We start from the raw sequence: 25,216 nt of genomic DNA, 5'->3' as shown, positions 1-25,216 counted from the left end.
GCGGTCGCGGAAGCTGGCGAAGACACGAAAAATGCAGTGGACGGTGCAATTTAGCCCCGGACTGCAGCGATGAGCAACGGTACAGGAGAGCGCCGCGGCGTCGTGATTTATTCGGTCGTTCATCATATTCACCACCTCTGGACGGCCCTCATTTGAAAATGGCGTCATTTCGCATGCATCACGGGTGCCGACAGCGGCGTCTGCGCCCTCGACCCGCCATCCGTGCCATCCCGCTGACTGATCGTCCACCGAGGATGACGTCACCCTCGAGGTTGCGCTTGATAGATTCGCTGCCGTATCGACGACGGACCATCCATCATCATCGTCGTGTCGGCTCCAGTGGTCCGGAATTTTCATTTGACATGGTGCACTGAAATCTGCAGTTTTGGATACCGATGATTCTGTTGCGAAAAAGACGGTGCTCCTTGCGGAGCATGTCTTAAAAATCGATATGAACGCAACGAGGAAGTCTGAAATTCACACATAACTTTCCGATCAACGTGAACAATCGCTATCGTTTGGATTCTTGTTTCCAAACGTATACTTTGGTAAAGATGCAGTTCGGTCAGAGACAAGAGACCCTCCACTAGTATCTTGGCCATGGTGGAAGCTTTTACTTTCGGGACTTCAGCATTCTACTGTTGACTTACCTACATGGTTGATGTTCAACAACGTGTTGGCAGTTTCGTTTTGCAAACAAGCCGAAAATGGCCGACGTTTGGGAAAGTTGTTTGGCTCATGACGTCATCCGAAGCTCATCATCGACCATGTAGGTAAGTCAACAGCCGAAACTAGCGTGATGACTGTTGCTCCCTAATAATTGTCCATAAGGAATTGTTGAAACCCCGAAAGTAAAAGCTTCCACCTGTCGCTAGGAGGTCAGTGGAGGGTCTCTTGTCTCTGAGTTTGGTAGAGGTGAGTCCTCTCGGTTCAACATCCGCACGAGAGACTTAACATGGTCGCCGTCGTGTGACGCAAATGCTTTAAACAAAAACAAACAACATGAGTGCTTCCACTGCTGATCACCGAGCATGTATCGTTTTTTTCACTACGGTTCGCGAAATGGGGGGTGGGGATTGAGACCAGGGATGCCGTAAGGCCTTGTCTCCATGGGACGTTTCATGGGATTTGTTCCAAGTTCGAATCGCATGCAAGAATGAAATTTCTGGGCTTCTTTCTCTTTAGGAGCCGTCCCTAAATTACGTAACACTCTAGGGTGGAGAGCGTCACGCCATTCTGTTTTTTTTTTTTTTTTTTTTTGTGTGTGTGTGTGTGTGTGTTAAAAGGTAGGGACCTACGCCACAAAAGTGAGTTACAAGCGGAGGACGGTAAAAAAAACCGGAAAAGTGCGTTACGTATAGTTTGGGAACGGCCCTTAAACTAACCTGGAGTTTATTTCAACCGATAGGATAGCTTTACACTCCATACGTTTTCTTTGTCTATCGCTTTGTCTATCAACTTCAATTATCAGCCTACAGAGTGAAACATCCCAGTGTCCAGTATCTTCGTTTTATGGAATCAATGGGATAGTTTAGCACATCTCCGACTATGTGGCTGTATTTATGCTAAAAGGAACTATGTTGCAGGCAAATCCTACGTACATAGTTCCTTTTAGCATGAATACGTCCATGTATAAAAGGATTCCGTGTGAAAATTGTAATTATTGGACACGGGCGGCGTGGCGTCTAGTCATTGACTGCCGAGTGTCGTGCCGCGAAGTGGAGGAGTCACGGATTGCCCGGTGCGGTGGCGCGGCGCGGCGTGCGGTCCGCGGAGAATGCCTTTGGTCGCATTGCCGAGTCCTTGACTCCGTGACTAATCGACCTATTAATTCACGGTCGGCCTTATCTCGGCTCGCGCCCGACTTTTACAAGCGCCCAAAGGGTCCGGACCTTGCTCTGCGGCCGCCATCGCCGCGACGCGATGTCTGCCGCGGCCACTGCGGTGACAGATCGGCTCCTTTGGCAGTTTTCATTCGACGGAAAAAGGGCGAAAAAATGGGTCATCCTGCATGCGCCATGGAAAGCTATTGGGGTGTAACCGTACGTCAGGCAGTACTGCGTTAAGTCAAGGCGTTCACATGGTTCGGATTCGTTAGGTCAACTTAATGGTAATACCAATGACACACTAATTCGGTGCAGCGTCGACTTCTGATAAACTAGGATAACCTTTGGAGAGGGCGAGAGAGAAAATTGACCCTCTTTTTATCGAACGAAAGTTGATCTTTAACGCGGCAATCTAGGCAATTAACATTATTCTTAGACTATCTTTTTAAGCCCCTCCCACCTCCTCCTCTCCCCGGTTCAACATATTTTGTCTCCTTCAAACAACAAGGTCAATATTGGGCTGAAATGAAGGCATTACTGGAGTATAAGTATGAGCGACAGAAATCAAGTTGATGATCATCATGATGTCAAATTCGGAGGTATGGGGAACATCCAAGAAAGACGATCAACAAGGAACTTTTTTTGGCTGTTTGACTTAACCTTTTCTCTACACATTTGGTACCAACCGCTGTTAGTATGTTTAGAGTGACTTCAATGCAAGGGTAGAAAGACAAACCAAATTTTGTTTTCATCTTACAGTCAAGTGAATCGAAACCATGATGGATTGAATGGAATCGAACGGAACGAGATTAATGGGATTCTTTGAATAGACAAAACTGAAGTTAATGCTACTTTTTCGCCACAACTTCCCACCCGTTGTTAGATCGTCATTTTTTAAGGTTGCAACTTTTTCATACATCAAGGAAGCATTCTGACAAATTGAGAGGTACATCGCGGTATACTGCCTTGCTAAGGGAAAACGCTGTATGAAAATTCGAAGATTGCCAAATTTCTCGTGATAAAATATTTATTTTGGAGGAAATTTATAAATATCTTTGCTTGAAATTTTCAGATACTCTCTATTAAATTGCGAAGAAAATATTTGCAAAATTGAAGACAAATATACTCTCGAATTTCCTCAAAAATTCGTATTTTATCAAAGGCATTTATAAATTTTGCTACATCTAAAGGCTCGTACGGTGTTTTTCTTAAGCACGGCATAGTACCTTCCCTAAGTACCGATTGTCAACCGGGCGAAAAAACCCATCACTTCCTTTGCGTTGTTTCGCCCAGTGGAGTAGCTTACAGGGGATTCTCTCACCCTGCTCAGAGCCGGGCCGCGTCACGGGCAAAGCTACGGGGAACTTATGATGAGTCACTGTCAGACGGCGAGCGGCGCGGCGGCCGCGAGCGATGGCTCGGTGATAAGGATTCGCGGGACGCCGGGCCGGGACATGGCGTTGCCTTCGCGCGGGGATCCAACAAGACAGTCATGGCGAGCGCGTGAGAACGCGGCCTCACGACGCGACGGCGACGGATGACCCGGAGCCGGTTGCGGTTGCGGCCGGGCTGGGGGCTGGGCCGATATCAATCAGGGACAAGTGAACAAGTGCACATTTAAATCGCGCGGGGCCAGGGCTGCCCCGGCCGATCCGCCAGCCGGACGGCTCTTCGATGGGCCTAAGTGCCATGAACGCGTCGCTCGCTGATTGAGACACTTTTAATGTGATTTCCGCGATGAATTACCGATCGATCACTCCGCGCCGACGGCGTAACCCGGCCGCGGCTTTTTCGTACGGATGGATCGTCTGTCCTGTAACTCTGTTGGCAAAGCTGCGCTCCCATCGTAAGGAGGAACGTCGTATGGACATTAGGACGTCGCTAAATTTCTCCTGATAGAATATTTATTTCACACTGGAAAAAAAGTCGCTTGGATCTAGAGTCCAGACTCTTGAAAACATTGACAAGAAAATGGACTCTTGGTTCAATCAGATTTAAGCGTAGATCAAAAGGAAATCCGCTTAAATTAAGAGGCTTGGTTCTTGATTTAAGCTTAAATCTGATTGAATCAAGAGTATTTTTTTCTTGTCGATGTTTTTGAGAGTCTGGACTTAAGATTTAATGTTTTTTTTTTGTTTTTTTTTTTTTTTTTTTCCGAGTGTCCGAGTTTTCCTTGAATCGAAGAGCGGAGCCTCTTGATTTAGGTGGATTTCCTTTTGATTCAAGCAAGAAGTCCGATTAAATCAAGAGTATTTTTTTATGTTCATAAGAGTCTGGACTCTAGATCTAAGCGGTTTTTTTTCCAGTGTAGATGAAAGTCGTGATATTTTCTTCGGAAATTTTTTTACACTTTAGATTTAATAGTTATGAGCGAATTTCAAAAGATAAATATACACTAATTCTTTTATTTATTTGATTTTCATCAGGGAAGGTTTGGCAACGTCTAAATGCTCATGCGACGTTATTCTCTAGCACAATGGAGGACTTCTTAAAAGATATATGAAACGTTGAAGGAGCCTCCTTATAGACCATTTCGCTGGGGAAAAAAAAAATTGTCATTACGTTACAGAAGAATATCTTTTTCATTATTCGTTTCATTCAGTTTTCAAAAAAATGAAAACGAAGCTTGCGTTCCGATCTCTGTTTTATATTTTTCACATCAATCTGCAATAGCAATGCGTAAAAATCATATTGTTTTGATAACATTTACCCTTTATAATCAATTCACGCGACTGCGTGCAAGATTGAAACAGAACGACATCTCGTTTGTTTTTCTACCCTTGCGTTTAAGTCTCTCAATGCGCACGGATGGCATGCTACCAAAATCCGTAAAAAAAGGGTTGAGGCAAAGCGCCTAAAAAAGGACCTTTGTTGATCTGCTTCCTCGGATGTTTCCGATACTGATTAGCGCAAAAAATTTTGCGAATTACGCGTCTGATACTACTGTTTGTCATACTTTTGTTTTTACTTGATCCGAACAATAAATATTCGTGGACATACTTTAACAAACCTGCGGTGCAGAATTGTCTATTCAAACAGTGATGGGGGTGTTGCACTGTGCAGGGAGTTGAAAAAAAAAACTCCTTAAAATTGTTTAATGTAACGTTCAAAACAGAATTATAATCTGTAGACATTTTTCTACCTCAGGATACGAGTCTACTGGAGGCTGGAATAAGCGGGAACCAGGTTGGCCAACTTGCGGGCCACGAATTCTCGGAAATTACAGTTTTTTACCCGGCCCTCATTATCCCATTTACAGTATAGTCAGCGAATCTCTCCAACAAATCAGTGCTGATTCATGTAAATTACCCGTCCACGGCAGCAGCAGGCTCGTCCCGACCTCCCACTTCCTGAGAGCAGCGCGCCTCGAATATTCGGTGATTCCACGCCGCTCTTCCCGGCAGCGCGCGCGGGACACCAAAACGGATACCCTCTCTCCGATATGACAACTTTTCTACGTCCGTTCATTATTTACTTTCTAGCCTGCCGTCAAAATGCAGTGCTGCAAAAGTGCAATTCATCTTCGTCGGGCGCATGCGTGTATGCGGAGGAGCGCAACCAGCCCAGAAGCGCGACTCTAAAAAATTGACCTCGCCGTCCTCGTGACCTGCGTTGCCCGCTATCGAAAAATCAGGAGGTTCGAGGCGATGTGCCAGATCTGGTATATGAAAGTTTTACTGACGTAAAAAGGAAAAAAAACCCGAAGAAAGAAAGGGAGTGGGATAAGAAGGGCGAGAATCATGGTAATTGGTCATGATAAAATAAAAGATTGACCGACAATCTCTCATTTGCGCGATGAGAAAGTATTCTTGGTTTCCTTCCGAACGGATCCGTAAGGTCGACAGCTGATAAAAATTCATTTTGCAGTTCTTGGAACCCCAACTTCATATAATTTTGGCCCTTTTGTGTTGACCTAATTCAAGGGTTTCAGCTGGGAGTTGGAGGAACACTGTCATACTAAGAAAGAGCACTGTATGAACATTCGGACGATGTCAAATTTCACTTGATATAAGAATTAATTTCATTTGAAGGTTATGAGGGTTTTTTCCTTGAAATTTTATGATCCTCTGGGCTAATTGCAAAAAAAATTTTCTGGAAAATCGGAAGATAAATATTTGAAAATTCGTCTGGAAAGCAGTGTTTTAAAAGGAAATTTGTAATTTTGAAGGATCTCACAGCTTTCTCCATAACACGACAGAATAACCCTCCGTATGTTGACTCCTAAAGGGCAAAAAACTTGCCCTTTAGGAAACAGTTTTCTTTAGTTCAATGAATTGTCAAAACTTTGGTCCTTTCTTTTCGTATTCCTATCCGCACGAGTTATTTCCTCCCCTGTCTATACCCTCCTCAAGATCGAGTCGACAAGACGCCTCTGACCTCATTTGAGTCTCGGGGTTCATCCGCATTGAGATCTCCATACCGCGCCCAATCTGACAAGCCGGCAGGTAATTCACATCGAGCCGACTCTCGGAGCGATAAGGCGACTGTCTACGCTATATGTCTATCGTCATATCGGCGCGTATCCATATACACATACCTGCGTCCGTATTGCCCGCTCGTCCGCGTATTATGAGAATAAAAATATTTTGAAGAGCAAGATTAATTCACCGGCCAAGAAATCAACTTATCTCCGGTCAAGAATTGCGCCATTAATCATCCGAAGAAAGCCGTGCCTCCCCCCCCCCTCGAAACCACCCGTCCCTTGTTCCTGATCCACCGTCCGTGCCGAGATGCAATTCGTAATTAGCACGTTAATGCCTCAAAAATTTGTATCCGCCTTTTATGGGCCTTGCCGTTGCCGTGCATGACGTGTTAGCCGGTCTTCCAGGGTTCGTTCGGGGGCATTTTATTGCTTTCTTATCTGCCGGAACTGAAGGCCGAAAAATGTTATTAATTCTGCGATCAGGAAATGCTGAATAAAAGTGAAAGGGTTTATTTTGATTAGATGATTACATTAAGGGATCGATGTATAAGCACGTTCAATGAAAACCGCGCATTGATTGCTTTATTTTACCGTTCCAGGGTGGAATATGAGCGTTTATGCACCAATTCGACACTACAAAAGTATATTTTCTGGATGGCTTAATGGGTTAGAAGTGTTGGTCCTGGAATCGTACATATATGGATAACTAACTAATTACCTACTACACGTATCAAAATTCAAAATTACCTCCCTCCAAAAATCCATCCTTTAAGCTCTGATGATCCAAGTAACTACTGAAATTTAAGCTCTTTAACCTCTTAAAGTAAATATCAAAATTTAAGGTGAATCCCTGGTTTCCGACTTAAATAGCCTGGTTGCTGATCGTTGTAATTAATCAACTAAATAACTTACAATTAAGCAAAATAAAAAGATGAGATCCACGCGCATAAAGATTAAGTTCTTCCGCGTTGGACATAATTGGAGACATTGCGGTCCTTGAACACTATGATGTGATGGTCTGATGAACACAGTTGAGAATCTTGTAAAAGTTCCTGCAAAACGTTGAGTATGCAGTCCTCTTACGGCCGTGCTAGAATAGTCATCATTTAGAGTGAAAATACACATTAGAGCTGCGTCAAAGAGCGCTTTATCGTAACAGTCATTAGAGGGCGTGGTACATAGTGTCATCTATGTTACATAAGACATCGATTGGAGAATTGAAATCTCACGAAGATCCCCAATAGAAAATAAGAAGTAGCTTCGTGCTCCGGATATTTGCATAAATCAACCAATTTGGCGCAATGTCAGGCGAATATTCTGAGGACAAATTCGCAAGAATAAACTCAAAATTTTAGAGAAAATCCTAAAAGGCTATTTTTGATGAAATTTTCTACCTCTGGTTTTGTTGATGAACAACTCTAGAAATACTTAACGACTAAGAACCATTAATTTAAGCAAAACGCATCTCGGGCCAAACGGCGCTCGTGGAGCTGGAGTTGGCGGCGCTGCCACGGGGCCTGCCAGCCGCGCGCGGTCTTATCTCCCGAGTTCCACCATCGATCGACATGAAAAACGGCGCCCGCGCTAATCCGGATGACTGATGCACTCGCGGCCTTTCCGATGCGGCTCCTGAAATCGCGGCACGGGCGATCCATCGAAGAACCGCCTCGCCGGGGTGGCGCTCGCGGGATATCGTTCGAGAGTCGACGGCAGCGGCCTCTGTCGAGATATCGCGGAACGCAGAAGACAATAGAAAGTTGACGGGCGGGATGCGAGATGTATGGTGTGCAGCATACGTCTTCATCAATTTTCACGGCTGGCGCGCGGTTACGTCACCGCGTCGATGCGTCCATCCAGCTCGGGCGGCAATCTGTTGCCTGTCAGCCGCTCTGCCGTGCTAAGGCAAAACGTCGTATAAGAATTCAAATGTTACCAAATTTCCCACGAAAAAATGGTATTTTTGATAAAAGTTATGTTTGACTTTCCTTGGAATTTTCACAAATTTTAAATTTAATAGACCGTATTCGATAACGGTTCGATGTATCGTTTGTTTCAAAACGATAGAACATAACCTCAAACCAAACTCTAAGGCTTTTAATTGGAAAAGCTGAAAATGAGAAATTTCCTGACAATTTCACTTTGCATTGGCATTTGGTACTCAAAAGAATAAAAAATCTGTTTCAAAAGATCCGTTCTTTCAGATTTCTGAATTTACTTTTGAGGCTATGTTTATGTATTGAACCAATCGATATCGATACAATCTCACCCGTTTGATGTATCGAATGCGATCTATTGCAAACGAATTTGTCTGAAATAATGGAAGAAAACTATATTGAATTTTCCCGATAAATCCGTTTTTATAGAAAGCAATATGGCAACGCCTGAGGGTTCATTCGGCATTTTTCATTAATTCAAACGCCACGTTTTTTGGTTGACGTTACCGCCAGTGGGGATTGTTGGATACACCTCAACCAACCCTACGGTCCTTCACGCGGTTTCAGTTCTACGACGAAGATTGGCTCATGGAGCTCTGTTGCCGTTCGGATGTGAGATGAAACATCAAATTTTGGCTCCAGTTCAGAGAGCCAATTTTTTTTTCTTGATGAAGTATATGGCTTTGTCACGCGTTAAAACTACGAATAAAATTTCAAAAACTAGAGGAGAGATTGATGGAAATCATCATACACCACCGCAGCCCATGATTTGAACTCCGAAGTCATCGTGGCTAAGGTGAGACATAGGAATTGTTTTTTAGGATCGATGGTCATGATGGGTAACAGAAATAGCTTCAATTTTTTTAGCCAGCAGCTGATTTTAAATTGAAGATGAAGTACACCAGACATCAAATGACTCAGTACTTTATCCGTCAACTCCTAATGGTTTAATAGTTTTTTCTAATGCCTAAGATATAGGACCAATCACTAGGATGAATAAGAACTACCTTCTAGCTCCCGTGGTGGAATTTTGTAGTTGCAACTGCACTAAGACGTTAAATTTTTGTTCCCAACTAGTTTTTTTTACACTGTAAAAATCCGGGTCGATCTTTGAGTAAGACAAGAAAAAATATGTGTTACACTCCGAGTAAGTAATATCCTGACGCTCAGTTACAGCACGAGCTACTCGATTCCGCTAGGGGTGTTACCTCAAGAAGAAACTACCTAGACGAAAAATGCTGCCGAAAGTGGATTTCTTACATCACCATCAAAAGACTATCGACGAAAAAGAAAAAAAAGGTACAAATAGCTGAATAATTATACTCCGAAGTCAGTATTGCATTTTTAGCAATACAAAAGCTTAAATTTGACATCAAGGCTGCATGTGTACGATGTTTCGAAGATTAACGTTGATTTAACGTTGATAAATTAGGTTTCTGTAGAGCTCCGAAAGATCGAATCTTGGCCCCACTGAAGTTGCAAGTGTCGATAAGTCCGATTTCTTCTTGACTTACGGTCTGCAATGCATCACTTCACATTACGTAAGTCACTCCTCGAGGCAGCGTAAAAGCTAGGTCTCGGTAAGTTTCCGTAAATTCAATTTCGCCGGCGTCGTTTTCGAGAAGGCAACTACTTTGAACCGTGATAATTTATTGAGCATTTTGATAAAGTGACGATGACGCATTCAAAACCGTTAATATTTACACGCCACTAGAGGTGATACCTTAGTTGCGTTTGCCGCATCCATTCTATTGTGAGGATTGGAAATAAATGAAAAAAACTGAGTTCGCGATATTTTTTCTCTTTTGTCAAAGAAGTTCAGAGAAAATGCACCAAAATATGCTGACATCCCTCGGAATCCCAAAAAATGTCATTCCGTTCTTTCATATGTGTGATCACCTTCCCGTGCTTGCCTCTGAAACAGTGGCGTGGCGTGAATTGCGATATATCGATTGTTATGCCATTTAAACCTATGGGAAAGAATCGATTATTAAGGTGTTCGCTGCGAACACCCTATCTATCGATTCTTTTCTATAGGTTTAAATGGCATAACAATCGATGTATCGTAATTCACGCCACGCCACTGCTCTGAAAGTAACCCTTACTAATTTCTTCCTTCTTCGAGGACTCTCGTTTCGGCCCGTGGTCCGAAATTTGCTACAAATTGAGTATGATGCAAGCAAAGAGTTTTAGTGTGACATGATTAATTCTTACCCGTAAATATGTGCTGCAGGCAGAGAGCAGGACGCGATGAGCACTGAACCGCTTTCCCTGGCAGCAAAGTGTGACGTCGGTACAACACTCTTGCTCCAGCATTTGTCGCAGACATGACGGAAGTTGTGTCTGCTCCCCGATCCTCAGCGTTTTCTCTTCTGCTGCCGACATTCTGGAAAAAAACAAAGGGAAAATCAACGTTAAATTACTTCAATGTGACGGTCAGCATCGTTATCATCAAAAACAGTATTAACATGATGATTGATGACATGGATGATTTGCAAAGGATCCGACCTGAGTCGTGAAATGGGTTAAAAAACAATTGAACGGAATTGATTATCTCTCTTCCGATTTCACTTGACCTGCTACTGTGTTAAGCTTATCATACGCCGAGATAAATACCCCCAATGGACAGGGTATCCCAGGATTAAGTACGAATATTGAAGGAGTCAATTCTTTGGGTCAAGAAAAGACGTTTTTGTGGTATAACTTATTTTCCAAAAACGCTTCCCCTCGGGGCCACCCCCACCCCCTTCGCGCCCACCTAGTACCTATTATCAAGTACCTATTATCTCGAAAACGATGATTCATAGGGACAAAACACAAGGTACATCTTCTCAATATTTTTCAACGCAGAATCTATCTGGTGGTGCCGTTAAAAATCAATTTTTGTTGCTGGAGACATTAATTTCGGCCACTTATAGGTTTGCTACCCCGCTTAAACCCCCCCCCCCCCAAATGCGATTGCCCTTATTTGGAGGTCAAAAATGAAAAAAGCGCTAAAAATTATCCGCATCTTCCAATTTTTATTAATATTGGTTGATAAACATTGTCACGGTGTTAAAAAGACGCTTTTTTTTCTCCATCTTTGGGAGGCCGTAGCCCCCCCAGGGAAAGCGTTTTTGGAAAACAGTTATACCACAAACACGTCCTTTTTGGACCCAAAGAGTCGACTCCTTCAATATTCGTACTTAATCCTGGGACACCCCGTATACTTTGAGTGCAAGTGCAAGCTCGTCGGAAATCCGATCGTGGGACTTGCGGCACAATTAAAATACCGCAAGCGCACGCGCGGGACGTGCGATACCACGCGTGCCGCGCTGGGTGCTAGGCGGCTAGGTGATACTCCGCGGGCGAGGGATACGGCCGAGCGGGGCGGGGGGGGGGCGGTCAGTTTATGAAAAAGTTATTTATGGGGGACTCGCCGTAGCGACGCACGGAAGTCGCGAAGCAAGTCCCGCGCCGCGCCGCCGCGTCTTATCGCCGTCCGACATCGGCCGCTGCGCCGCCGCCGGTGGCTCCCGCTGCATCCCAACAACAAGCGCCCCCCCCCCCCCCCCCCCCCATTTCTATGATACGGAAAGTTTATTAGAAAGGAACTCGGAAAGATGCTGCTTTTTCATATTATTATGACCTAAGGAGGGTACATCGCGCGCAGACTACGGCATCTTTTTGAAAACTTGGAGGTTAGATGATGGTTTTGCCCTATTTTCATTCATTTGTTTCCCGAAAAATGTCAGCTACAAACGAATTGAATTTTCCTCGACACGTTGAAAAAAGTATATCGAAGGAGAAAATTTCATGTGCCAATGTCACAGGATGGAAGATAAAATTGAAAATCAAACTGGAAAACTGACAATTAGGCAAATTAAAAAAAATTGATTCCGCGCAAAATTAGATCTGAAATTCACTTGACCGTATTGACCTTTTGAGGCGAAACTGAAATGGTGATCCGTTGCCCTTATATTCTGCGGATAAAAAGTTAAAACGGATTACTATAACAAGCATTGTTGAAACTCCACTTGTGACAATGCAATGAGCTTGATCAATTCCAATTTCATCAATTTGGAGACTTTAACGCGTGGCTAAGAAAAACAACGGCGCGAAAGGAATACGATTATATGTATTCTCCTTTAACTTTACGCATCGTTGATTTCGCGCCAAGTTGTTTAAATCATGTGCCAAATCTACCTTGGAGAAGGTCCTCTTCGGGGTAGATATTAACAACGGAGAAAGAGGCTTTAATAATTTAATTATTGATCTAATATTTATTTTATAAATTTAAGGTTCGTAAATATGACTCGTGCGGCGTTAACAACAATTCAGAATACCTCAATTCTGTCATTTTGAGCATCCACTTGTAAAAAAGCAAAATACTCGGTGCATTTCAACTTCATCGACTTGGAGACTTTAACGCATGGTTAAGAAAAACAACGGTGTGAAAGGAATACTATAATGGGACCGTTTCTAATTTAATTAACGCACTTTTTCAGCATTTTTGAGCCCCCTATGCACTATATCCCGCTTGTAACGCTTTTGTGACGTAGATCTCCATCCTTTGACAAGTAAGAACAATAGACGTAACGCTCTCCTCGACCCCCTAGAACGTTACGTCATTTAGGGATGGCCCCTATGTTCTCCTTTAACTTTCATTGAAGAAAATGAGCTTTAGTTAATGTGACGATGAATCAATCTGGATCCTTTGCTGATTCAAACTACTGAAAAAGTGGTTCATTCTGACACCCACAAAAGTGTTATACTTTCGCATACCATTCATCAGTTCAGGATGAAAATGATCTAGGTACCTCGAATTCGGAAAATGGGGAAATTAGCCGATATTTCTCAGTTCCCGGCTGTTACTCTTAAGCTATACCTGGTGAAAAGCTGCAATTGGAGAGGAATAGTAGAGACTGTCATCCTCTGGTACGTAAAAACAAAATGGCGTACGCTCTCTTCGACCCCCTAGAACGTTACGTCATTTGGGGACGGCCCCTAAGTTCTTGAACTTTCATTGAAGAAAAGGAGCTTTAGTTAATATGACGATGAAAGAATCTGGATCCTTTGCTGATTCAAACTACTGAAAAAGTGGTTCATTCTGATAGCCACAAAAGTGTTATACTTTCGCATACCATTCATCAGTTCAGGATGAAAATGATCTAGGTACCTCGAATTCGGAAAATGGGGGAAATTAGCCGATATTTCTCAGTTCCCGGCTGTTACTCTTAAGCTATACCTGGTGAAAAGCTGCAATTGGAGAGGAATAGTAGAGACTGTCATCCTCTGGTACGTAAAAACAAAATGGCGTACGCTCTCTTCGACCCCCTAGAACGTTACGTCATTTGGGGACGGCCCCTAAGTTCTTGAACTTTCATTGAAGAAAATGAGCTTTAGTTAATATGACGATGGATCAATCTGGATCCTTTGCTGATTCAAACTACTGAAAAAGTGGTTTATTCTGATAGCCACAAAAGTGTTATACTTTCGCATACCATTCATCGGTTCAGGATGAAAACGATCTAGATACTTCGAATACGGAAAATGAGGGAAATTAGCCGATATTTCTCAGCTCCCGACTGTTATTCTGAAGCTACACCTGGTGAAAAGTCGCGATTGGAGAGGAATAGTCGAGACTGCGGGGGGTCTTTTGAGGACGGGACGAGCGGGAATTCGTATTCTCGCCTGGCGAAACACCTGTTGCGGCGCGCGGCGACAAATCGGCGATCATGACCACGCTGCCCGCACCGCGCTCCACTCGACCGGCCAGTTGTCAGACGCATCCCGACCACTACTCCGCGTCTAGCCGCTCTCAATTGATCTACGCACACCGGGAAATTCTCATTAAATCCAGGCCTACAGAAATGTGCCACAAGAATCTGCACGCACACTGAAAAAAAATCTCGGTGTATTTACTAAGAAAAGGGTAAAATTACCAAGAATTCAGGGTTCTATTTGATCCCAGTTTTTCCTTGGTAAAATTACCATTTATGGAATTGGTAATTCTAGCGAGAAATCTTGGTAAAATTATTGAACTTTCTCGGTAATTTTACTGGACCTTGGTAAAACCGCCAGTATTTTTTATCGACTGTGGTAGAATTACCGAGATAAAATGGCAACGTTACCGGGAATTGATTACCAATAAAAGTGGTATTCTTACCTGAAAAAAACAGTAAAAATACCGGTTTTTAGGTAAGCTTGCCAGTCTGTCTTGGTAAAATTACCAATAATTGGTAAAAAAAGTGAGATGGTTAAGGTACCAACGGACCTTGGTAAAAACGCCGAGAATTTTTTTTCAGTGTAGACAAAGCGATAAACAAAGAAGACATAAGGAGTACACAGCGATCCTATTGGTTAATTTGGGTGGTTCCCATAGACTAAGGGAGAATATGATGGACTAACTAAAGGGTCTTTTGTAGGTTGCCGTTAGTTAGTATATTACTTACCTCCTTTGTCCATTGCAGCCAATCGCTTCCACCAATAGGATCCCTCCATATCCTTTTTGTCTTTCCTGTCCATAGCTTTGTCTATCAATTTCAACGATCAGCAGGAATGGGATAATTCGTCACTTTCCCGACGAAGAAACGTATCAGGCCGGAAAATTGTCTCAAACACTTCAATTCTTGACAATAATGTATTTGTGCTTGTTTGGTATGGTCATGTTAAAAGGCTGACGGAGGAAAAGCTGCCGAAGATGATGCTTGATTGAGTTCCTCCTGAGAGGAGACGAAGGGGACGCTCGGTGAAAGAATAAGGAAATGAGGGAGTGCATACTCCCTGACGGGATGTGGGAGGACCGAGTTTTGTGGCGGTTAGGCGTCGCAGAGCGCCAGAAGCGACACTGATGTAACTTTGTGCCTGTACAATACTTTTCGGATATTTGTCTGATTTTCGCATAAAATCTAAAGAAATATAGGTGGAATTGTTAGTTAAGAATTTGCTGCAGACTTAGAATAAAAAAAGGAAAAAGAAAAATATTTCCTCTATGTCTAATCGTCTAATTTTTGTTCACTTGAATTTTCCGCTACCAAGTGTGGAATTTATCATTCAGAGGAGTATAAATAATTCCGCGGGAAGATTAATGACAAATTTCACTTTATTCTAGAAAATGAAAAAAAGAAGGGAGATATGTTCCCCCAAAAATAGACTGAAACCCTTTGTAGGTTCGACACACGGATGCCTTTGCGTTCAAGTTCAAGTTCCATTTTTTCCGATGCTGGTGGAGGTTGTGTCCACCGGGCGTCCAGTGTACACCGAGATGGATGAGCAGAGCACACCTTATTAGTCGTATTGCCGTAACTGGAGTTTTCATTGACGGGACGTGCAGTCACGCACAGTTCTCTTCTCCGTCCTATCGCCCCTTCTTCCCCACGGCATTGCCTCCTCCTTAACACTAAACCTCTTGTCCCTCAGCATACGGATACGATTGACGCAGAATAAGAGTCTATAAAGAATCCTCATCGAAGTAGATCGGTGTCTCTTCATCCTCTTTCTAGGTCTATACATCGGATTTTCCTCTAACGGAAAAGGCTAGAAATGTCTGAGATTTAAAGAGAGGGTGGAATTATTTTTTTTAAACGGACCGGTCATGCTGTTGTATAAATCAGTCGAGAAATACATTGACAGAAAATAAAGTGGTTCGGGGGCCGTTCAAGTATTGCATAAGCCACTTAAAGGAGGATCCTGGTCCAGCTTGTCTTATTGTGCCTTACGGGGGGGGGGGGGGGGGGGGGGGCGATAAGAGGTTGGAAGGGGGACCAAGGAAAATCTTACAAAAACCTAACACATTCACGAAATCAATTTTATTCAAACGATGTTTTTCGGTATCATCGTATTATCTACCGTTACCATGTAAAATTAATGCAATTTGTTAAGTTTTATTTTTAAACCATTTAGATAGATACAAGGAAATACTTGTAGTAGTTACGTTATATTTAGATAAAATTCCTTTTAAAAAAATGTTTTTCGGTCAAATCCCAAGGTTTTACCGTTCATAGCTGAAAATTTTTGTGGAGAGAACCAGGCCAATTTCACGTAATTTAAAATGTACCGGGGTAGAAAGGTTGTCCTACGCGTCATGGGAGGGAAGGAAGGGTGTTAAAAATTCTGCCGAAATGCCATACGTAATATTAACATATGCAATGCGCATACCAGGGTTTCTCCCTCTTGGTCTTCCCAACGATGCATGCGGAAAAGACGTAGCACATTTTATTGATAACTCTTTGATGGAATCGGAGGGGGAGTAATATCGTAACAGAGTCGATGCTGTCTTACCCCGTGATGTTGGAAAAGCACTATATGATGTAGAGTATTGAAATTTGGAAACATTTTGTCACTTTGATTTACTTATAATTGAATTTTTCCCTGTTAAAATGCAAATGTGCAGCCTCTGCAACTACAACATTATGAAAAAAACATTTACTATCATTCGTGTCTTTTCAGGCAGGTGATGACTACTAATTACGCTGGAACGCACATGAGTTGACGTCAAATTGACAATCACGGAAACCTAGAAATATTAGCGAAATATTTACCAAAATGTGTTATTCTTTAAGTAAGAATGTTAAAAAGGGGGATTTAAGCACTATAATATACGGATAAACATTACCTTCTAAACTATACCTCTAAACTTGATCTGATAATTGTCTAGAGATCGGACCGTTTCATAAGTCTATGCCTGATCAAATCAATCACGAAGTCTGCGTGACGTCTTATACAGACATTCCGGTCGCTGCAAAATTGAATTAAACGTACTGTTATTTACTCTCGACTGGTCAAATTAATAGCTGCTAGATAAAGCTATCAAGCATTTCGCGCAGTAGCTCAGTCTTTGGCACGCAACACGAAAATCTCGCTGAACTTTAAAGGCAGCTATTTGGAGCTGGCGCCATACCGTCAGTTTTGAGGAATGCACGTTTACAGTATAACTTACCGATAACAAACTATCATACTTATGACCACATTAGCCAAGTTTACAATAAAATATTTTGAATTCTTTGCTGTTTTTTTTTTTCTTTTCCTGAACAAAGTCGAGTTCTGAGAACTTAGGCGTGCTGCAGTACCGACTCATCTGTTGAAATTCATTTGTTAAGTATGTAAAAACGCAAATGTAAATTTACGTTTCGTTCCTGAAAGTTTATAGAGCTCGCAGTACAAAGAAGCGGCTCTTTAGGATTAAATCATTTATAATTCCCTTTTTACGAAACTATTTGCTGTTTGGCACAAATATATCAAGTTCACAGACTTATCAACCCAACGGGTGGTCGTCTTTGATCGTTTACTGCTATTCTTGGCCTTTTAAACTAGCCACAAACCATGCCAGTCAATTTTTCAAATAATCAGGTAATTTGTATTATTACTATTGCTGTTAACTACACCGCAGAATAAATTCTTAAGTGGTCTTAATTCTCTGATTTCTTTTGAATAAGTTGCCTCCGCTATCTCAGCAAATTGTGAAAATTTTAATTTGTTAGTAAAAAACTGGCGTATTCGTGTAAGGAAGACATTGCGAGTGTCTGAAAAGTTGTGATTTTCATTTTTCAAAAATGTGGACTGAGCATGAAAATGAACATTTATTAGAGGAGACATGACCAAATTACCAAATCTGCCAAAGTAAATGTATTGAAATGGATAGTGCCGCCTAATGACGTCACAAGGCGGTTGATTTTCTCACTTTTAAATATATTTTCAACAAATTTCCTTATTAGGAAAAAAAAATATGCAAAATTCTGCGACCGCAGCTCATTAAGTACTCTCAGATGCAGTCAATAATCTGTTTTCATGCAAATTCTCCATTGCATCTGATTTTTTCGCTCTTTCGTAAAAGAGTCAATGCGACGCATCATAGAATAGAAGAGGATGTTCCTTCTTGCTATTATCAAAATGATCACTTTTGTTTCCTTGCATATTTTTATCGAATCCTAAGTAAACCTACGAAGGCCTCAATTTTATTCAAGACCTCATTTTCCCCAGGCAAAAGACAGATACAAGAAAGTAATAAAATACAAATATTTACGCCCGTCTCCTGGATACGAGTTTTAAGTATTCGTGTTTACCAGTCGAGTAGCGGAATTTCATGGGACCCCTGGACCTCAACCTTAACCTTAGAGGAATTGCGATCTGACGCGTAAGAGCGCGCTGGAAACGCAGGCGGGAGCCGTCATGACGGTGCCACGTCCATTGTAAAGCAGGGGTCATTTTTCACCCGGCGATTAATGACGGCAGGTGCAAAAGCCAAGGCAGCTGAAAGGTTGACGTCATAATTCAGCCTCCGATATTCTAGTTCGTGACGCCGTCTTTTTCTCCGGCTTTTCCATTCGCTTATTAATTTATGATCTAATGAAGTTACACATCAATCTGTGGCTTTGAACGTTTTCCTATCGGGCTGCACGCGCTGGAACTCTATAGTTCAAGGGTTAAGTCGTAGCGCGCTTTTGAGGCGACGCCCTCAAAGGCGCCGTGAGAGGAGGAAGTCAATTCGGCCTTCGTTGAAATGTTTGTTGCTTGCTTACCACCCTCCAGATAAAATGACAAATGGCGTGAAATCCAATGGATTCTGGCCAATCCAAATTTTCAAAAAAATTTAGGTGTAGTGAAATTTAAATTTTCAGCTTGCGGTTTTGAGCTCACAAGATTCAAGATTTGAAAGATTGTTCCGCACAGTATTTCTTTTGATTTTTGTCATGGTAAAATGTCGAGTAGCAGTAAAATTTTCTGACTCTTCAATGTCCGGATTTTTCAATACCTCGACTACAGGGGGAAATATCCTTTCCCCCCTTTTCCCTCAATACTTGCATTTTGTATTTTTTATTGCGAGGGGGGAGGGGGGTGGTGAGCTAGGAAATCAGTGGCGCGCCCATCAAATATTTCTCGTAGCCAAAAGGATTCCCACACAGTCCATAATTTTGTTCGATCTTTACACTTTAATGAGCGATGCTGTAGAGATTAGAAAAAAAGCATTACTGGGAGACTTTAACGCGCGGGTAAGAAAAAAGACAAAGGATTGAATGTCCATCACATGTAATAAAGTTCATCACGCATTCGAATCCCTGTTTTGGGGTGAACCTGGATCCGTACACTATCATAAATTTTTTCACAAACACAGATCCCAACTGAACCCCTTGCTCTCCCTCACAACCCTTCAAGGAGTTGGCTTTTCCTCCTTTTCATTTGAGACCCCCCGTCGTCGTCCCCTTATTCGTCTCCTTCCGGGAGGAACCCAATCAAGCATCTTCTTTGGCGGTCTCTTCTCCGCCATCCTGTTAACATGACCGTACTAGACAAGCTATTTGGTCATGACGTCGAACACGATGTCATTTTCGGCTTCCATGATCTAACGCAGTCGGTCATTACGGACGGGGGCTCTTTATTATTTTGAAAAACATCGGAACCTCCGCACCGAGGATCAAGTCTCCACTTTGGCTCCTCGATTCAAAGTTCTTGAAAATTCTCCGGAAAAAGTAGTGCATCCTCCCCCTCTTTTTCTGATGCACGCCGTTGCGTGCGGCAACGCACCCCTCACTCGAAACGTGCGGATACAACCAGAGCACTATTGCAACTCGTGGAAGTAAACGCATTGCGCAAGTCGGTTCTAGCGATCACGATCACGACGCGACGGCCGGCGATATGGCGCACGGTGGATTGAGTCAATCAAGGAGGTCGGACATGAAATTTTTGATGTTTATTTTATCACAATTTAAACTTTAAGGGTTGCTAGTGCTAGAAATTTTCACGAGGAAACAATGGAACAACTTCTAGGACCTCAAAGTGTCATATAAACGGCGTTAAAAGCGTTTGAAGTTTCTAAATTTTGTTCGACTTCTCCTATTGACTGGGTCCGGTGTGCGGCGGTGCTGTGGAGCGCGAGGCAAGGTCGTGGGCGCGCGGTGCGGTGGGTGCCGCGTGCGATGTCAAGTTCAAAAGTGCTCCTTAATTAATATGCACTTCATTTGAATCCGATATCCACAGAGCACAAATCCGCATATCCACTTATCCGCCGAACCTGGACTGCAGCGACGTGCAGCGTGCAGCTACCCGTGAGCCCTGCCCCCCGGCCCTCCTTCTTTCGTCCACTCCCGGCGAAAGCACGTACGCTCCACGGAGTCTCGTCGCACGTGGCTTCTTAGCGAGAAAAGCTTCCAATCAGGAATTCGGATCTAAGTCTCTAGAAAGGGACAAAGTTTTTTGGAAAGCGAAAGAGTAAGTGCAAATACAACTCTATCGCATTATAATGTGGACTTACTGCTGTTTTACACATTAAAATGTTTCAAATATGGGAAGTCGCTTGCACATAAATAAAATACTAAACTCGGACTGGTTTCGAGAACTTTGTCGCATCGTCAGCGATTACGTACCCTCCTCTTCTCGTTTAGAGTAGTTGCTAAGTCCGGGTCCACCTCTCTTACGAAATACGCTCTTCCAAGGGTGATGGTGTTGAGATAACTCAAACTGAAGAATAATCCGCAGGCTAAAAGCTAAAAACACCAGACAGAAACTATGGAAAACCATCGAAGTTTCGTTCCCTCTGTTTTTCTCCCAAGATATAAAAAAATTGAGCGAATTGATTTTTCACTTCATATTGAAACGGAAGCTAAAAGAACAGTAAAACGGACCAAACCACCGCGGCGTGCGGCAATCCGACGAAGAACCGGCAAGGTTACACGACCGCTGGCCAAAGAAACAGAACATCACGTTCGCTCTGAAAAGCCGCACCAGCAGTCTCTTTGGGACAGAAGTTCCGCAAAAAAATGAACGATATAAAAAAAAATCAAGATACACGTCTCGCAGTCTTGATTAATTTTCCGATCATCGGGTCGATCCGAGTTATTTTAATGAGCCGAACTGCTGGAAACATCGAGGAATGAAACCGGATATTTGGTGGGCTTATTTAAAATGCAAAGTCCACAGGCGGTTTCGTTGACGCGAGGCACTTATTGTCATGTAAAAAAAAAGTAGAGCGAGACAAACGCGATGGACGAACGCCACAAAACTATTTTCAATTAAAGAAAAAAAATATTCTCTCAAAAAAATATTGAAAAAAGTATCCAAGCGGCAACGCGGCCGCTTCTCCACCAAATAAAAGTTGACTTGTGCGTCTTCGGCGGCTACAAAATTCGAAGAGATTTTTAAGGATATGAACAATAGCTGCTAGGTTTTTAAAAGGAGTTTTTTCCTTTTTATAGCTCACGTTCCATGCGTAAAACATTTTATTTTGGTTCTAAAAATTTAGAATAAGTTTACATGGCATGCGAGAAAAAATTGCTTGCCAATTAATGCATTTTTTTATAAGTAGATCAAAAATAAGTGAATATTGTAAATTAGAAACCTGTTTGTGACATTTATGAATTTTCTTTATGGTTGTGGGCAAGCCACACTTTTTAAGTAAAATTAAACCCACCCACAAAAGGTGAAGGCTGTGAGTGTTTTAAAATTAAATTATGACAGCAGGTCAGTAGATTTGCTAATCAACGACAGTCAGTTGTGCAATTTTCTATAATATGGGTTTATACTGATAATTTCATAATATGAGTGATAATTGATAACTGTGTAATATGGGTCAATAGTAAAAAACGACCTTTAGCGTCGTATCCCGATCAGCGAGGATTGACATAATATAGTTACGGGAAACTTCATCTAATCCCCATTTTCTAAATTAACGACACATTAGATTATTTTGGCAATACAATATAAATGGAATTGATAGTATTTTCTAACATATCGACGGTGAAACTACCAAACCACGTATCTCGGTTTGCGACGTCGCAGACTTCCTGTCATACTTTATTTTTTAAATGAAAAACTACTTAACGTCTAGTCTTGAAAATTTCTGTGACTTTTCCTCTTTGTGCGGAGAAAATTCTGTGAAAATTTCAAGGAATAGTATTGATTTGGTCGACTTCAAAAAAATAAAATGCGAGCGTAGATTTTTAAACACCGCAAACGAGATACGTGGTTTGGTAGTTTCACCGTCGATATGTTCTATTAGTAAGACGGGGTGGTGGGGTAGTGGTGGTTGGATATCTTAATATTTAAACGGAAAAATGAGCTATCATGATCCAATCTCTTTTAATTCTTTTGATGGATTAATGCGTATGTCATTGGATTTACCTTAAGGTTTTGGCATTGAATTATATTTTAATTATTTTAGGTACCGGGAATTTTCATAAAAAGAGAAGATAATTTGTGTCAACCGATCAAGAATCGTTTGGTCATAACGAGGCAAGCGCCTAGTTCCATTATTTAACCTTGAAGGTCAACCGGTCTTTCCATTAGACATGCTTACATTTGTCCCGTGGGCAAATAATTAACTTTTTATTCTTTTTTCTCTCGAAAACGAAGATCACGAGGTGGACGTAGAGAAAACTGCGATTCACGCTCAAAGTGGCTCTCTCAAGTGTTGAAGAGGAGGGTTATGGCGACTCGCAAAATGTCACAAGAGTGGCTTGTAAAATAATTAGACCGAATGACCATTCCCTCTAACCTTACCAAAAGACGCCGCTAAATGTCACACAGTTGCTGCGAGACCAGGGCTGTTATTCTTATGAAAATATTAGTCAGGATGAGCCATTGTATACACATGCATATTATCTATCTGCATTTTCACTATTAAGAGCATGGTATCCTTACGTTAATTTTCAGAAGTAAATATGTGATGTTGTTAATTTCTTAAGTTCCTTAAGTTACAATTTAATAATTGTCCTTCAGCACGTCAAGAGCGTGCGACAAGAGCGTTGTGGACAGGGCTCATGTCATGCGAGTTAAAGCCGAGTAAGAACGACAATAGAGACGGCTTGGTTGCCGCTGACAGCACTGGCGCTTTTACGTACCCATTCACTGTTATGGCCCTCAATTAACGAGCACACCCCATATTCCCACTTGCACATAGTTTCATTTAGCATAAATACGTCCAATTGCTGCAACGAGTGAGGATTTTACACAGTTTAATTTTTCCATCTTGGTTGATTTCCATGCATTAATTACTATACAATTTGATTCTTGTATTTTTCTCTAACAACCGGCAACCCTTAAGACGTCGTCGAATTTACGGATCATTATGGTCTAAACTTTATGGTCCCTCGTTGCTACCAGAGCTCAGGGGCTAAATTAGCTAATCTCGTGACTCCTGTGAAGATGCGTAAAACACTTTATTGGCAGATTCCAGCTACCTTCCTTAGTTCCTTCTTTTGTCACGTCCGTCAAGGTTCGAAAATTTATATCCGTGTTTTTCATTTAGTCGATGTCCGAAGCGCAAGTTGTAAAATCATTTCCTTTTTAAACCATTTATTTACTTATCTGTTAACGAAAAAAAAAACACTAAAAAATGACCCGAAACTGTATGTAACAAGGTGGCTTTGTCATCCCCGCAAAATAGTGTGTATCCAGAACCATCTTTCCACTTTATTGATTTATGTAACGAAATTTTAGGGTGTGAAAAGTAATTTTCCAGATACAGTTTAAAACAGGAAATATTTATAAAAGATTCCAATTCTTTATTTGGATCGAGTTTAGCAGAAACGCACCATGTCACTGCAAGTTTGAACCAAGAAAAAGAGGTTTAAAGTTTTATTCTTCCATACGCTGAAAAAATAAGTTCGGTCATATGAGCCATAAGTACCTATACGGGGTTCTGTATTGGCCTTACGATTTGGTTTAACCGCCTCCTCGGTCCTAGGAACCGTATCTCCCGTTTATGCAACCAAGCTTTTTCAGTAGTTTGGTTTTGTTTTAAAGCTAGGTTACATAAACGGAGGATACTGTTCCTAGGACCGAGAAAACGATAAAATGAACCGATTTGTTTGGCCAATATACCCTTGTACCTACAGTTCATATGACCAAACATTTTTCTTAGTGTAAGACTTACTGTTAAGGATCAAGTTTTAACCTCTGTATCTATTTTCAAATTATTTTTTCGCGATTTCGAATTTTCGACACGAGGAAAAATACAAGAAAACTTTAAACAAATCGTGGATTGGTGGAATGAGGTACGCAATGAGGAGATGCGATTTATGGGAGGAGCTCTGGCAGGATCGCTATCAGTGGCGGTTGGGTGTCGCAGAGCGCACAGAAGCGATGTGAGAGCGACATGTTAGTTAGTTAATTAGGATAACTACGACTAGCTGAATTCAAAACTACTTCCAACTCAAATTTTTCCACAACGCGATTTAATTCTGTTCATTTAATGTCAACGTAACGGTTAACTAACTGCACTCGTACCTCAATGTGAATAGAACAGTCAAAAAAACGCCGAGTGTTTCTAAAACCTTCCCATCACTCAATAACAGCGCGTGCATCTGACCGTGCATATGATTTAGCCCCGCGTAATGATTATGTACTGAAGCCAATGATTTACGACACCCGGGCAAGTGAGTTACTACGGTAGAAAAACTCCTCCGACTATGGAGAAAAATTAAATCATAAAAATCAATGATTGTATAGTACCCACTGCGCTTTTGTCCAGCTCGTAATAAATACTGGTGGACGTACTTGAGCTCTGATCGGCGACTAAAACTATGTATAATAGTTAAACAATCAGTCGCCAGCTCCGGATGAATTTATCGCCGCGCTGCGCAGCTCGCGGCATCGTTGCCGATCTTCGCGTGGGCGGGTGCGTTCTCGATATGCAGAAAAAATTAACGAAGACTAACTTCCGCAACGATATTCATCTTGATGATTCACACGAACGTAAGCACGAAACGTAAAGAATGAATGCACTGGAAAAAAAAAAACACATTGGATCTAGAGTCCAGACTCTTAAAAACATCGACAAGAAAAAATACTCTTGATTCAATCAGATTAAAGCTTAAATCAAGAACCAAGCCTCTTAATTTGAGCTGATTTCCTTTTGATTTAAGCTTAAATCTGATTGAACCAAGAGTCCTTTTTTGTCAATTTTTTCAAGAGTCTGGACTCTAGATCCAATGTGTTTTTTTTTTTTTTTATAAATGAGGGGCTATAACAAGGCGCATAAGTGCAATTTTTTTTTTTTAAAAAATCGAGGTATTAATGATTTTAAGTGAAACTAGTCTAAATACATATTCTGTGAAAAA

The 25,216-nt window shown here is 41.9% G+C and overlaps 1 protein-coding gene across 1 annotated transcript in view; it reads right to left on the bottom strand.

The window, feature by feature from the left end:
- The window catches only part of LOC109037612 (uncharacterized), a 144,884-nt gene that overhangs the window by 80,077 nt on the left and 39,591 nt on the right, over positions 1 to 25,216 (bottom strand). Inside the window, exon 2 of the mRNA XM_019052374.2 lies at positions 10,398 to 10,569. Within this exon, the coding sequence (XP_018907919.2) occupies positions 10,398 to 10,568 (171 nt within the window). The 5' untranslated portion in view covers position 10,569. The remainder of the gene's footprint in view (positions 1 to 10,397; positions 10,570 to 25,216) is intronic.

This window comes from Bemisia tabaci, chromosome 3, assembly GCF_918797505.1.
Source record: "Bemisia tabaci chromosome 3, PGI_BMITA_v3".
NCBI lineage: Eukaryota > Metazoa > Arthropoda > Insecta > Hemiptera > Aleyrodidae > Bemisia > Bemisia tabaci.
Note: the sequence above shows the minus strand (reverse complement) of the source record. Positions and strands in the feature narration are given on the sequence as shown.